Raw genomic sequence first — 15,401 nt, forward strand, 5'->3', positions numbered from 1 at the left:
TCACACCTTGTGGGGGGCAGGAGTTATTGAAACATGAATACACTTGAAAGATATATCGAGGATAACATTCACAAGAGAAAACAAGTTGAGGGGGCTAAGGATGAAAGGAAAGACCAACAGAACAAACCTCTGACTTCATGTTCTGAGCTTGAGCTCTCAGCTTCTCTCAACTCTTAATTCCTTGCTCATGCAACTCAAAAAAGAAAGGCGTGTTTAGATATGACATCATTAACCTAGGAGAGTACATACTTTGCACAACAGCTCGTGCCACAACTTGAATTTGGGTGATAAGGCTTAATCTTCTAAAATGGAGAGCTGGAAGCTGCACATGGGGGTGCCTAGGATTGATCTGTCTTCTATACTCAAATCTCAGATTTGGTGTAAGGTCCATATAATAGTCTCTTCTCCAAGGAAAAACAATTGTGTAGAATGGATCAACTGGATGATGGATCCAAGGACATAAGATAGGGGGGCCCAAGTGATATGTATCTCCTTTATCCAGGACACGGAATGGTGGAGGATGAATGAAGGGTCCTCTTGCTGCATCCTCACAGAACACTGAGCCAACTTGGTGTCCTGTGCAAACAATAACCAGTCTCACTACCACCTGGTTGCCAGGGTAGTTGACTATATCTATAGATCTAGCATGTCCTACAGTCTTCACAGAGAATGATCCAATAAGCATGATGAGGGTAGTATGGGCTCAATTAAATTAACACTTTACTTTGTATATTTACAGTGAGTCACAACTACTAGCTAAGAATAGTACTGATGTCATGATATAAATTTGATATACAGTCGCACTGTATTGCCATCAGTTCCATATCAATGGTGTCCACTGCATCATGCTGTGCAGCACTGATGCATGCCCTGATTGATGATTGATTGATCCTCTTGCCACTGATCTATTCTGCAAGCCACCCAGTTGTTCAATGAGATCAAGCATTACACTACACTTCTGTTGTTGATGCTCAAATTCCTTCACCTGCAGTTCAGCTCGTACTTCTGTGGCTTTGTATGCAAGAATAATTTCATGGATCTGCGACATCAAGCCTTCAATTGTGGAACCCAGATATCGCAATGTTTCAGGGGCAAGCACAAATTCTGTTTTGGTGTTTGGAGTTGTAATACGAGGATTACTAGGCAGGCCAGAGGGACATGAAAGTGCTGGAGGTGGCACAAAAGGCTCCGTGCCTAGAAGTGAGATGTATGCCAATGGTCCTTCAATGGGTGCAAGAAAATCCACCATTCCAGAAGTTTTATTTTTGTCAGGAAGATGAGGGGTTGTTCAAGAGAGAGAAAGATTGGTGCGAAGGTTGAGGGGAAAGGATATGAAATGGAAGACAAAGGTAAGAATTAGGATACTGTGCGAGAGATAGACGTCGTTTGGTACAGATATAGCAATAATCGGATTTGAGCATCTATTGACTGGTGAATTATTAAGATCGTAGAAGCTTATTCATCCACATGCCTTCAGTCCACTGAATAGGTATTCAGCAAGGGCACAACATGCATGCCTGCCCACTTTTGCAATGCTTGGTTCAATGCAACACCATCATTGTCATCTGCATGGAGTCTGCCAGTGAAGCATTGCAGCAGGTCTCCAAAATTAAGGACATGGACGCCAAAAGCATGGTAGACATAGACAGTATCGTCATGTATTGGATCCATCAATAAGACAGGGTGGTTTGCTTGAAGGAGGTCGAAAATGGGTGTGCCCAATGACAAAGGAGCTGTCTATTTCAGCATGGAAATCAAGTCCAAGTCTATGCACTTGTAGACTGCTAGCATAGGCAAGTCCTGAGATTTGTCCTGGAGTCGCATGCATAAGCAGCAATGATACAAAAAATTTGACAACAAACCTGTTTACTCTCCCACCATGCTTCAACTTTACCATCTTGATCACAGACAATGACAATTCAAGACATTCAGTCTCACTGTCTCTGGCTCAATCTTCCTCATCATAGGGTGGCAGCAGGTCAGATGGTGATATTGCCACTTCACCCTGTTGTACATAATGAGTGGACAGAATGAAGGAAGGCAAAGAACCAACGTACTGTAGAAGAAGAGGGCCTCAATACCATCATCCATTTATACTTCGCCACTGCTTTTCTGAATTGGTGGTGCTAGTGTGCAATACACTTGCTGAGGCTGATTTTCATATATAACTCAATCCAAGTATTAATTTGTGGAATGGTAGGAGTGTTGACATTGCAATAGGATTGAATTCGAACTATTTGCATATGGTAAGCTAGACATGATCTGGAGCAGCTGAAGCTCTTGGACTTACATAAGTATTATCAGCTGTCCTTGATCTTAGTATGATGAGTTGGAGAGGGTGGCCCACCCTAGGGCAGCACACTATCAGGTGCGCACCTAGTACTATGGCAGTCCTGTGAATGCACCATGCCTACAAAAGTCCAGTAAATAGGGGTGATAGGGTAACGCTTGCAGGGGTGGGCCCAATGCACCAAATATGTAGGTATGATGCAGAATGGTCTTGGGGCTTTGCTGCATGTTGCAGTCAGGTACCATGTGTGCAGCATTTGTGCACAACAGGTTGATGTACCAGGAGGTGTTAGTTGGACTGGACACATTGCTTTGGCTGGGCATTCACGATGTCCTTGCACATTGAATCCCTTGTGCTGGGGCATGCTTATCATTTGGGAGTGTTTATGGAACAATAGCACCAGACAGTCCAATCATGTCTTTGACCTAGCTTTGCACTCTAGTGGGTGTCCAATTGGACATTCACATGAACCAAAGGTATAAGTTAGTGGAGGGTGTTCTCAAGGATATCCATCTGAACATGTCTTCACATCCTCAGGTGGCAAAGGACTAGGTGGACGTGCAAGCACATCCAACAAATTGGGACTATCATGGCACATTGTTTTCCAATGAAGCGCTCTTAAGATGGGCAGCATGCTCTTGGCAGTGCTGGGGTGCAAGGATGTAGGGTACGAAGGTGGACAGTGAGTGAGGTGCCCAGCCAGGGTGGCTTGTTGATGGCAGTGCATTCGAAGGATGGTGGGTGTTGAGAGCAAGAGAGTGATATTACGTAAGCTGGGACACGTCTTTTTATGCCATGCACCTCAAGAACATCAACCAGCCACTTCATCTTTTGATAGAGAATGAGATATTCAGACTTATAGTCTGGGCTAATCCTAGCAATGAAGCAAAATGAGGCAGTGACATTCATGGCTTGCTCGAGCGCAATATGCTTGAGGTAAGCATCTTGATGGTTTTGTGAATGGAGATTTATGTATTTCAATAGTCAACTTGGCCTGGCATAGTCCAAACAGTGCAGGAGGTAGACCCAGCCATAGTAGTCTATCTGACCAAACATTTCAAAAGCCCAGCAGCTTACGCTGAGGTGCGGAATCTGGTTCAGTCTAATGCTAGCCAGGTAGTTAATACTCTAGAGGCTCTATGATTTTTGATTGGGGATTCCTTCTGAGGTGGACAGAGACAAGAGCTGAAGGTGATTTCTTTTCCGCAGTATTGTTGTTCAAGAGTTTATGTCTTTGTCAGTACATCATTGTGTGGGCGCCTGTCACTCCTGTGATCGCTGTTACTTTCTTTGAACGATGACATGGAAACGATCCACTCTTGCTACAATACACCCATTGAGTCCTGAAGCAGCATCCTGTTGACTTGACATTCTTTTTCGTTCCTCAAGTTGTCCAGGCCCTTCGGTTTGATGACCTTGGTGTGTATTTGCAGCCTCTTGCTGCTGTAGTTTCTGAATGTATCTTTAGGATATATCGCACAGTTCATCTTCGAAACCACAAAGGTGTTGCAGCTCTTTTGCCACCAGATTATATGGAACATGAAAGCCAATTGCTACAAGGATGATGCTGCCGAGATCATGAGTTTGATGCATATTTTCATCTGTGCTCCACTGACATGAGAGTAGGAAGATCCTTTGAAACCCACACTAGATTGGATGGCTGATATGGTGGTAGATTCACTGTCTGGTGATGCCCGTGCCTTTTACAATCGGAAATTCGGATTCTTCAACAAGGTAACCTCGATCCCTGGGAAACTGAAGCCCTTCATCAAAAAGTCGAAACCTGAGAAAAAGGCGAGACCCTCGAAGATCATCCTAGGATTTGATTTGACGTGTCTTTACAAGCAAAGATTGACAAAGAGATGGCCAAGATAGTTGTTGATATTGGTGTCTACCTTCCCAGTAACTCGGAGGGTAGTGCTATTAACATTGATAAGAAATCTGGTCAACCTCTCCAAAGTCACCCTAAGGTGTGTAGATCTTTCTTTTGCCTAAGTTTGTCTCAATACAATTTCACCTAAGGCACCGTTCATGGCCACTTTTAAAGTGAGGAAGGAGCGCATCATTATTGATTCTGATCCAAAGTCTCTTTTGAATGGTGCACTCAAGAAACATGAGGAGTATGACATTTGGCAACAGGCCATCTTCAAAGTTGGCGATGACTGCCAACAAGATGTGTTGGCCTTACAGATCATTGCGATGTTCAAAAATATCTTCACCAGCATCAGGTTGACTCTCTATCTTCTCCCTTACAGGGTTACTGCAACTGCCATTGGAGTGAGTACTTTTTCTTTTTCATTCACACTAACCATGCTTATGCATATCACAGTGTGGTGTCATTGACGTGGTGCCAAATGCAATATCTCGAGATAAGATGGGAAGAGCCACAGTAAACGACCTGCTCAACTTCTTTATTTCGAAATATAGAGGAGAAGAGACTGTTGCATCCCAGTGTGCTCACCTCAATTTCATCCAGTCTATGGCTGCATGTTTTGTTGCTTGCTATATCTTGCAAATCAAGGACCGTCACAATGGGAATATCATGATTGATGGTGAAGGGCACATCATACATATCGGTAAGTTTTACCCGTCTAAGAGTACACCAGACTTTGTATTCCTATTCAATATAGATGAGTCTTTCATTTCATGACTGCTGATATGCTTACTGACTTCGTTCTTGTTGTCTATCTATGTCCTGGAGTAAGTCCCCATCATGATACCTTGAACAGTTTTATAACTATACTTCACAGGGAGTCAAGTTTGAACCTAGCTCCTTCAAGTTAACCCATGAGATGGTAGTTCTAATTGGCGGCAGATACTCTCAAGGCTACGAACTGTTTCAACATCCAATGGTGAAGGCTTTTCTCACCATTTGACCTCATGTGGATCAGCTCATCAGCACAGCCCAACTCATGCTGGGAACTGGTTTCCCGTCTTTCAAAGGCAAACTGACTATCAAGCACCTCAAAGATCAGTTTGCACTTGGGTTGAATGAACGTCAAGCTGCTGAATGGATGATGGGAATCGTCCACAATGCTCATGAAAATGTGAGGAGCACAGCCTATGACGAGTTCTAATGGGTGCATGATTCTTGCTTGTGATCATTATGCATCCTCATATGATTTGCTCAGATACAAAATGGTAAGTTGGATGTGTACTCAATGCAATCCCTTTGGGGCCTGAGGTGTTTGCAGGCATACCATACAAGTAGTAAATGCTGCTCAAGAATCGATGGATAGTATCAAATTTAGGTATACAAATGTATTAAGGCTGAACTGCATTTCAAGGCCTGGGCATGCTTGTTGCATATTTCCTAAGCACCAACAAGCATGCATTGTACCCACCAGCCTTGCTCTCAGAAGGAGGAGTGAACTGCCTGTGTGTGTGTGTGTGTGTGTGTGTGTGTGTACTACAACTGTGTGCATCCATGCATCTACTCTCTGGACCCCGGACACCCCAGACCTCTGACTCCACCTAGCCTATCTCCCGTGCTGACCTCACTCTGGCCTAACCCTGAATGGCCCTTGCCTGAAGCTCCCACTACAGCATCATGATGGAGTGCAGCTGAACTGGGGTTAAACGGTGTTACCAAGGCAGAAGTGTTCCACAATGAGGTCTATATTTAGCAGCCAAACTTATATAGTGCTTTGCTTATTGGTTGACCATCTATTCTTCCATCTTGGTATGCCCTCATCATTTTCATGGAGTTCATTATTCAAAACGTAGATTTTGGAGTGACTGAATATGAGGTCACAAACAAGATTGCAGAGGTTCTGCATGCGTGCCCTGGCCCATTTGTGTCAGATGCTGATGCACAGCAGTGTCTCATCAATTTTAGAGTCACGCTTGAAAAGAATGAGTGTGGAGGCATTCATAACAAAGGTGTCAGGTCACTTCAACTGCTGTCTAAGGACATACATCCAGGTACATCCTGAGCAATATGCTAGTCACCCTTGCAAAGGCCCCCTATGTGGATCCCGATATTGCTCAGAAATGGCAGGAAACGATCGATGCATTAAGTTCTGATTTCCAAATCACTTTACTACAAATCGGTATGCTATAATATACCTTTTTTCTGTCGCCTTTGGATCATATGAAATTATTCATAGGTACATTCTATCACCCTCAAGGTGCTAGCCTGTTAGATCCATGTGCCTTCAGTGTGGAATGGCAATCCAATCTTCTCAATGGGCTTGCCAGATGGTTGAATTTTGAATATGAACACAAACTAATTCGTGTGAAGGTTTGGCATATAAACCAAAAAAATTATATCCTGTATTGATCCTATACTTGGCTAGGTCAGTGATCCGGCATGGGGACAACTGTTATACAGCCTGATCGTTACCTTCACTAATATCAACAAAATGGCTGTGGGCTATGATTTTGGTAATCAATGTAAGTATGGTGCTCATAGCTTGAAGATCTGAATGTAAAATCTGTTTAGACATATGCTTTGATCTGTTCACACCACCGATCATCAAACAAGAAGACTTCAACAGAACCCTTACTGGAACATACTCCAATAAGAAGAATTATCGCGAATGTGTTGGTGCTATACATCCAGGCCATGCGCAAATTGCTCCATCACGGTCACTCACCACATATGCATCATCCTCTCTGAACAAGGAGGTCTGGATAAGTTCCAGCAGTTCTGTAAAATCACAGAGCTTCATCCTCCGGTCTCTGAATTCCACATCAAAGCCATCTGCCAGGGATTTTTCATGAGAAAAAAACTGGCTTTGGTGCAAAGATGGCTGAGATCATTGAGCTCAGACTGGCCTGTAGCATTTCAGATCAAGGCCCTTCTCTGAAATGGTGTTGTAAATACAAAGGAACTTGAGGATTTGTGCCCAAGGATTGATGAACTGATTCGCCGCCACCATCATGTGATACTTTGTGATAAAAGCTGCAGCTCATCCTCAACAATCCACAAGTGCTTCAAGTTAGTAGTACAAAAGAAGCTTGGGAATGTCCATCCTGGGGCGCCTGCTGGCTGCTTTTATTGTCATTGTGTTACAGTCACTCCAACTTGGCTTATCCTCAAAGGGCCCAACATACTGCAATTGAATTGCATTATTTGCGAGTATGAAGGCTATGAAGGCAACTTCATTCAAGTTGACTTTCATGACGAGGATCATCTCCAGTATTGCTGGGATAGGGAAGTAGATGGGGGGAGCTTCATCAGGTGCAGTGTTGGGGGCTTGCTGAAGGATGGTTTTGAGCTTGCTGGCAAACAATTCAATTTCTTAGCATACTCTTCCTCTGCACTGAGGGAGCATGCTGTTTGGTTCATTAGCTCCTTCCAGCATGACACCAAAGGACTGGTCACCATGCACACAATAAGAAGTAGTTTAGGAGACTTCAGCGGATGCATTTATTCCCCCTCAAAGTATGCTGCCTGGATGGCTGTGAGTCAGCTATTTCCATCAATATATCCTCTAAATAGCCTTTCAGCGAGCCTTTATGGCGACAGATCCATCGGTCAAGATCCACCGGTCACAGTGGTCAGAAATGCCTGATATTGTCGAAAACGGCATTATGTTTTCTGACAGCATCGGTACCGTCAGTGATGAGCTTGGTGATTTAATCTGGCAAACTCTCTGCATTGCTTGGTGAGATGGTGGTGTGCATGCAGTGAAACCTTTGGCTGTAAGTGGTTTCACGTTCAAAAGTACTGTACTAAGCAAAGCTACAGTACCAAATCAGATTCCTTGGCTTTAAAGGTGTTGTGGCTGTTGACAAGCAACTCAAGGGAGTCCAACTTTGCCCATGAGAAAGTATGAACAAGTTTAAGGATCACGGGGAAGAATACGCTATGATAGAGATTACTCATCCCATTGTGAAACCTAACACTCCTCATCTTAATGGGTATCTACAAGTTCCTTATTGTTTCAGTTTTACAGTGTGGATGCTCAGGTGACTTGCACAGACCTTTAATCACAGTTCCAGAAGACCAGGGTGCCTCACAAGATACTTTCATGGAGCTGCAGCAGAAGGTTGTTGCGGAGTCATGCACTGCTCACAACTCAGTTGATCTTTTTGCGGTGCTCTTGGAATATCATGGATTGTCTCAATCTTTCCAATTCCAGGTGAGTGTAAGTTGTTTGATAGCTCAAGTGGACTGCAGGGCCTGGTGTCTGACAGGCACATCACTATTGCAGGCAAGTTTTTATTCTACAAGATCAAACACCCTTACTTATTATGTTCACCACAGATCAAGCTAGCATACATAGTGTCACCAAAGGTGTGCAGAGCTCAAACTCAGATTATGTATATCACAGGACGGAACATTCAATGAGGCATGCCTGAAGCTTGCAGCCCTTCATAGCCAAGCCATCAACTACCCAAAGAATGGATGGAAGGTCAACATTGAAGATATTCCACGCAGCCTGATCCCCTATAAACCTGATTGGCATGCAGCAGAAGTAGAATCTCCCCGACCAACAGATTATTATGAGTCCAATTGAGCCTTGGGCCACTTGTATCACAACATCCAGCTTGATGACATACCAACTTATGTTCCTCAGCAGCTAGAAAAACTACTGAGTGATGTTATCTCCATTACACTTTGTCCTTTGGTCAAATGACAGCTAGAGCGTCATGAGAGACTTTCAAAACTTGAGGTCTCAATGAACAGTATATACTTGGCATACATGGATGAACTCATCTATGTTGCAACCTGTCACACACTCTCATGAGTACCCGTTGCACACCTGTAGGAGGAGGAGATCGTCATCGGAACTATCCTTGCCAAGTGCTCACAAAAGGGGTTTAAGAATGATTGGACATATGCAATGAGAGAATGCATGTCAGTCCTGATTCACGATATTCAAAGCAGAATGCTACTGGAGAGTATGAAGAACACGTCGCTCAATGAAGTGCAGGATGGCCTAGAGAATGGGTGGTCTGCTTGGGCGTTGAGATACAAAGAGAGTCATGAGGAGGGAAAAGAGGGTTATGGCATGCAAAGTTTTGGTTTGGTTGCGTTGGGAATCATGCTGGACTGTCTTGAGCAGTCACAGGAGCTGCCCTCGACACCAGCTTAGGATATCATTGTACAATGTATAGGCTCAGACTTGGAGGAGTACAAGAAAATTGGAAAAATTGGTCATGGCAAGGGACTGTTTTACCCCTTGCCATGATGAAGCTGCTGAATAAAGCGGGAAGGTCAGGTGATCTGATGAGTGTGTCACACTCATTCTTGGAGGTTCGCTGGTTTGGGAATATCTAGTGTGCTTCCTCCTCGAAATCCATATAATTCATTCTTCTTGTGCAAGCTCAGGGGATACACACCATCCTCAGCTTGTTGGATCAATCAGAGCAACTAGCTCATGAGACACCCCCAATTAAAAACAAGGCATTGAGATTTGGCAACCCTGCTTTCAGGCCGTTCTAGAACAAAGTTCAAACTGTTAGTCTTGCAATTCTTTTCCCTTAGCATCTCATACTCACTTATGCTATATTCAAGCTGGGACCGTCATTGCATGCTGACCTTCCCAGCCTAGATCAAAATGCTATGCCCGGATTGGCTACCTATTTCATGCAGGGAATCAAGAGCACATTGGCTATGGGAGTGGTATGGAACTGAACTTCCTCTGCTGGCTGTAAGTCTTTCTATATTTCAATTCGCTTGGTCCTCATGTCACATTGAAGGATATGCCTAGATCACCTGCAGGTTGTTACAACAATTGATCATACCACATTTGTTACTCATGTATTTTGGAGGTGCATTCTCAAGCCAATTATTTTGTTCATTGCTCATCCCTTCCAGATATATTCAAATCATGTGTGTACTTCAGTTGATGTGTTGGCTAGGACCCGCTGAATCTCATGGCATCTGGGGTCTTGACGATTATCATTTTCTACCTTTCCTACAGGTACTGTTTTGGCCTGTATCATCAGGCTTATCAGCGACTGATCTAGATGGTCTTCCTCAACAAAAATTGTGCCTTCACATGTTATTTTCTGTCAAGTCCACCTTGAGAGTCCTCAATCATGAAAAGTGGCTGCAATATGTGATCAGTTTGATACCATCCTTATTCTTTACTTCAGTTCACAGCTTTAAGATTTATGTTCTCACTCAAATTGTATTGTTTATTGGCTATCTGTGTCAGTTTAGTACAGTCACCTCACAACAAGGAGATGTCACGAATTGGATGTATATGCAGAGCTTATGCCTTGTACATCAAAGCTAGCTGACCTCAAACTCAAGCCCAGAGGTTTACTTGTGTGATGCAGCAGGAGACATGTTTCTGACGCAAAATTTCAGGTATCATTCTCTCTGAATCTCTGTACTCTATGTACAACAATGATGCACCTCAGGCAGCCAGTATCTACACTCTGGGTATCCCTATCCTTGGTATCTGCTATGGCCTCCAGGTCTAGTTTTCTTGAGCATCTCGGTAGATGCTAACTCATGCAAGATCCAGGAGATTTGCTGTAATCACAAGGGAGAGGTAGCAAAATGTGATCATTGCGAATACAGGCTTGTGGAATTTAAAATCAGCAGGTCCAGTGAATCAGGAAACTCAGTTGATGCCTTGTTTGAAAGACTTGGTGATCAGATGCAGGTGCGTGTTTTTGTTTCATCCTTTGAAAGCCAAGTTGATGTTGACTTTTGATAAGGTCTGGATGTCAAACTGTCTGTTATGCCTCCTGACTACCATGTCATTGGACAGATGAGCACCGCTGCCTATGCCACCATCACACATAACTCCAAGTCGGTTTATGACATTCAGATCCATCCAGAGGTAACAGATTCCCCACACAGGAAGGCAGCTCATTGGTTGATTTGTGCTGAATACATGCCAATGCCGACCAAACTGGACAATCATGAAGTAATTACTGTGTTGTGTGTATTGTCATGCTCATTGTGATTGCAGGAGAAATTTATTGGCAAGGAAATTGTCCACATCCGCAGGATGTGTGGTCTGAAAGGCTGTATGATCGGCACAGTCAGCAGAGGTGTTGATAGCACTGTTGCAACCAAGTTAATGCACGAGGCAATCAGTGACGGGTTTGCCCCATGTTCTTTTCATAACCTATGACTTATACTCATATATCAGATTCCATGCCATCATGGTAGACAGTGCGACCATAAACACACATCACAATGTTGGTGGGCTTCTCAAGGACATGAAATTGAACCCCTGTGCAAGCTCTTCAAAGGTCTGGTTAATGGAATGCTATATAGCCTATTGCACTGACTGTTCTATGTAGATGAAGTCCATGTGCTTGGAAGACTCCTGTCTATATCAGCACCCTTGGTTCAACATCATCCTTTCCCAGGTCCTGGTCTGGCTATTCAGATTTTGGGTCCTGTCACATGCGAACAAGTAAACATCCTGCAACAAATATCACCTAGAAACTTGCTGTATCAATAATGACCTTATATATAAATGATGTCGGACCCTTCTTTACCTTTACCTCACTTTGTGGTCGACAAACGTGAATGCGAACGCAAATGCAAGTCATTGAGAAATTCAACTCCAGACACCGAAGCAACAGCTTGCTTGGTATGTGGCTTTTCAGGATCACTTAGTTCACTGGCAAATATTGATGCATCCTTTGTCTAGCACCCATGGGAATAGGTGTATCATGATGAATCCAGCTTTGCTTTGGTTAAGGGCGGTGTTAAGAGGTTAAGGATCCTGGTAAGTCCATGAGCATGCATAATGAGTATCTTAGAATACAACTAAGATTAGCATCAGCACTCGAAGGATTCTGCCAACCATCACCTAATGTCTATCATGAACATACTTCATCAACCTTGGTAGGTTCTCACACTTGCCCTCCAGGCACTTCAGGATATACTCAAGAGGCTCCAAAGCACATGCATTCATGTTTGGAGCCTGCAGCAGCCATAGTTTCTCTTGCTCAAGATGTACAAGAGGATCTTGATGCTGTTGACATTTTCCAGGATGCATCTTGAACCACTCAGGATGTTTGACGCTGTTATCAGAGAGCTCATGGAGGTATGGGCTCTCTTCTTGATTAACACTGAACTAATCTAGTTCCACAGGCACATCCCTATGCCAAGATGGCAGTGGGTGTGTTGGCTCATGCAGCCAAAGTATGTTTTCATTTTCTCTCTCCCTATCTCTTACTATTACTCAACAATCATTTATGCAGAGTATCCTAGCTCAAGTTGATTGTGACACAGTGGTGCTCAAAATCCTTGATAAATTTTCTGAAGTGTATAGCTTCATAGCACGACATGAGATGTGTGGAACAATCTCATTGATTCACACTATCCTTTGAGAGATTTCTCAGCAGACCCATGAATGTGCCCGATTATTTGGAGATCAAGAAAATTTGTGAGTCTTGACACACTACTGCACCCTGTACTGTCTCAAGCTTCTACCATTATCACAGGGAGTAGACATGGAAAGAATGTTACCTGGGAAATGGAGGATACAATCCAGATGTACAATGGCGTGTTTGATATGCTCATGCAAACCTCCTGGGGCCAGATCGCTCAGGACGTAGTCATACATGTCCACTGCATGGGTAAGGGTTTGGACATTCTTGTGACCTGACACATATTCATACTTTTTCAGAAGAAATATTGGACTTTAGCAGCATGACTTATGTAGACAGCATGGGACTAGATACCAGAAAACAGTGTCTTCATGGGACACGCACAGAAATCCTTTCTGAGATCACTGAATGGGTCAACAGCTTGGGACAACATTCCATGCGTGCTGTGGCTATCTGGCCTTGCAGGCAAGGGAAAATCAGCCATCACCCACACCATTCCTAAGTGGTTCAAAGATGTGGGAGGACTTGGTTTGTGTTACACTTTTGACTGCCAGTGAGAAGCAGATCATCGCCATGAAAAGATCTTTTCCATGATTGGGTGCGACCTGGCTGACCATGATCTGGAGATGAGGCAGGCATTAGTTCAGGCCACAAGTTTGCTCAAGATATCATCCAGCAGTAACAGAAGCTTATTCAACCACTGAGGAAGTCATCTGGGTTAACTGAGAAACCCATCATGATTGTTATCAATGCACTGGATGAGAGCAGTGGAGTAGAGACATGAAGTGACCTCCTCTGTATTCTAGCTGGCAAACATCAGGACCCCTACCATTCCCAAAATCACAGATCTCCCAATCAACTTTCACTTCATTGTCACCTCTTGCCCGCTTGATGACATCAATGATGAGTTTCATGGTGTTCAGCATATTCAACAGATGTCCATGGATGTTCCACTAGCTTTCACAGAGCGCAACATCCATGCTTAAGTATCTGAGAAGCTGGAAGGGTTGGGTTTTGATGACAGAGAGTTTGCAGTCCTCACTGAGAAAGCTGATGGACTTTTCAAGTAGGGATGTCTTGCTTGTGTATACATCAAAGGGTCCCATGCTGGGCTATCTCGAATAGATTGCTACAATGCCATGGTGTCACATGCTCCTGCTGAGAGAAAGTGTGGTTGGCATTATGGCATTCATGGCAATCAGAGTGCTTCGAGATGGATGACATGGCTAGTAAAGTTGTTTCAGCTGTTGTAGGTGCCACGCTGAATAAAGAAAAGTGAGTTTTCAATTCTTGTTCTACCATGCTGATGGCTGCAGATGTATAGGTCAGTTCATGATCAGGCATTGAAAGCCATCAAGCTTTTTCATCAAGTATTTACAAGCTCACGCTTCGACTATGGTAGGTCCATAGTGCATATGCCAGTCTGCATTACTTGTGAACCCTTTTTCACAGCTGGAAACAGCATCCACAGAAGATGGCAGAAGTTGATGCACACACCAATGCTGGCCTTGTAAACTCAGCAACAGGCATAGCAGCTGCTCTCACAGGGTGGGTTGCATCGTCCCTTGGCAGAATGCATGTTTGATTTGGTTTTCTTGAAATTGATAGCTTACAAAGATCTAACACTCAGATTGCCCCTGCTCACATGCAAACAATGATCTCAAGTACCATCAAAGGATTAATACTGGCACAAAACATCAATGGGCGCACCAGTCCTCTGTCTGTGTCAGCTGCTTCTCTCTCCAAGAATCTACCAAGAAGAAAAGACCTGCAACTGGACTGGAATAAAGTTCCAACTTCTATGCTCACTGTGCACCTCACTGAAAAGGTCGCTAATGAGGCAGGGCAGTAGTCATTTGTGGAATGGCAATTTGATCGATATTAATGTTGACAAAGGAGATTGGAGTACATTCTTTGACCTTTAGAGATATCACTGGATCTAAACTGACCTGTTGTTGTTTATAGGCGCATTTGAGAGTGCTCTACCCAGTGTGGAATCAAAGCTTGAAAGTACAACCGATGATCTAAGATTCAGCACATTGCTGCAGGTCAGTTCTCCAAGTACATGTATCATGTCCTCATCCATAATTTCCCTACCAATTATCTGGTACAGCTCCTAACGAATGGGGCACAACATCATTGTCGAGACCTGCAAGTCACTTGGCTCATCATTGGGGACATTACATCCCTCCCAGATCTAGCTGGATTTGAACTGCACTGCACATGGGACACTGCTGGCAGCACTGCTATGAGAAGTGACTAGTGAGTCTCCAAAGTCTTCTGTCCCTTACATTTAATCAACCCAATACCCCCAGCTGTTGATTATGATGGCCATATTCCAACAATTGAGATATGGAGATGTCAGAGTACTGTAATAGCAAGTTAATTCAATGTAAATTGTATACCAGCATTGGTTTGAATTTGGGGTAAAATCACCTCAACTGCATGACGTAAGCTTTCCTGACAATGAACTTGTCAGTTCTCACACACCAAATATTCGGTTCGCTCCACCAGATGACATGTCCAAGCTTAAGGTCACTGATTTCATTCCTTTCTCAAACAAAATCTATCAACCACCACTTTACCTCCAAATTCAAGAATTTTTCAGTACATGCCTCACATTCGTAGGTCTCCTCAGAGAGCTAGGGAATATTATGACTAGTATTAGTCAGTCAAACATTTAGCACTTATCCTGAGCATTGGGGTGTAGACGACGGTTGGGCCTCCCAATCATATACAGACTTGTCAGTAAATATTTTTGAATTCTACATATTACTAATGCTAAAGATTCACAGTATCCATTACCAGACAATGATGCCACCAAAAAGTTTAGTGTTTCCTCCCATATCAC

The 15,401-nt window shown here is 43.6% G+C and overlaps 4 protein-coding genes across 4 annotated transcripts; 3 read left to right on the plus strand and 1 right to left on the minus strand.

Annotated features, from left to right (window-relative positions):
* Positions 1-1,473: 1,473 nt before the first annotated feature.
* Positions 1,474-2,091, minus strand: BJ212DRAFT_1299145 (uncharacterized protein; the record flags this gene model as incomplete). The annotated part of the gene is made up of 3 exons (XM_041332816.1): positions 1,474-1,737; positions 1,863-1,897; positions 2,058-2,091. The coding sequence occupies 3 exons, from the start codon at positions 2,089-2,091 to the stop codon at positions 1,474-1,476; spliced, it is 333 nt and encodes a 110-aa protein (XP_041193851.1).
* Positions 2,092-3,172: 1,081 nt separating this feature from the next.
* Positions 3,173-3,481, plus strand: BJ212DRAFT_137562 (uncharacterized protein). Its single transcript, XM_041336454.1, has 2 exons — positions 3,173-3,226; positions 3,275-3,481. Exons 1-2 carry the CDS (start codon positions 3,218-3,220, stop codon positions 3,431-3,433), a joined length of 168 nt encoding a protein of 55 aa, XP_041193852.1. The 5' UTR covers positions 3,173-3,217; the 3' UTR covers positions 3,434-3,481.
* BJ212DRAFT_1446634 (kinase-like domain-containing protein) lies at positions 3,430-5,367 on the plus strand (the record flags this gene model as incomplete). The annotated part of the gene is made up of 10 exons (XM_041338280.1): positions 3,430-3,481; positions 3,632-3,709; positions 3,759-3,872; positions 3,921-4,124; positions 4,166-4,260; positions 4,313-4,567; positions 4,620-4,866; positions 4,897-4,901; positions 5,041-5,142; positions 5,182-5,367. The coding sequence occupies 10 exons, from the start codon at positions 3,430-3,432 to the stop codon at positions 5,365-5,367; spliced, it is 1,338 nt and encodes a 445-aa protein (XP_041193853.1).
* A 5,042-nt stretch (positions 5,368-10,409) lies between these two features.
* Positions 10,410-11,389, plus strand: BJ212DRAFT_1500083 (class I glutamine amidotransferase-like protein; the record flags this gene model as incomplete). Its single annotated transcript, XM_041341576.1, has 6 exons — positions 10,410-10,509; positions 10,560-10,669; positions 10,720-10,864; positions 10,916-11,127; positions 11,173-11,306; positions 11,356-11,389. Coding segments are annotated over 6 exons (735 nt in total), but the record flags the coding sequence as incomplete, so codon positions are not given.
* Positions 11,390-15,401: the final 4,012 nt, after the last annotated feature.

The sequence above is a fragment of the Suillus subaureus genome (assembly GCF_016647635.1).
Source record: "Suillus subaureus strain MN1 chromosome Unknown BJ212scaffold_13, whole genome shotgun sequence".
Taxonomy (NCBI): domain Eukaryota; kingdom Fungi; phylum Basidiomycota; class Agaricomycetes; order Boletales; family Suillaceae; genus Suillus; species Suillus subaureus.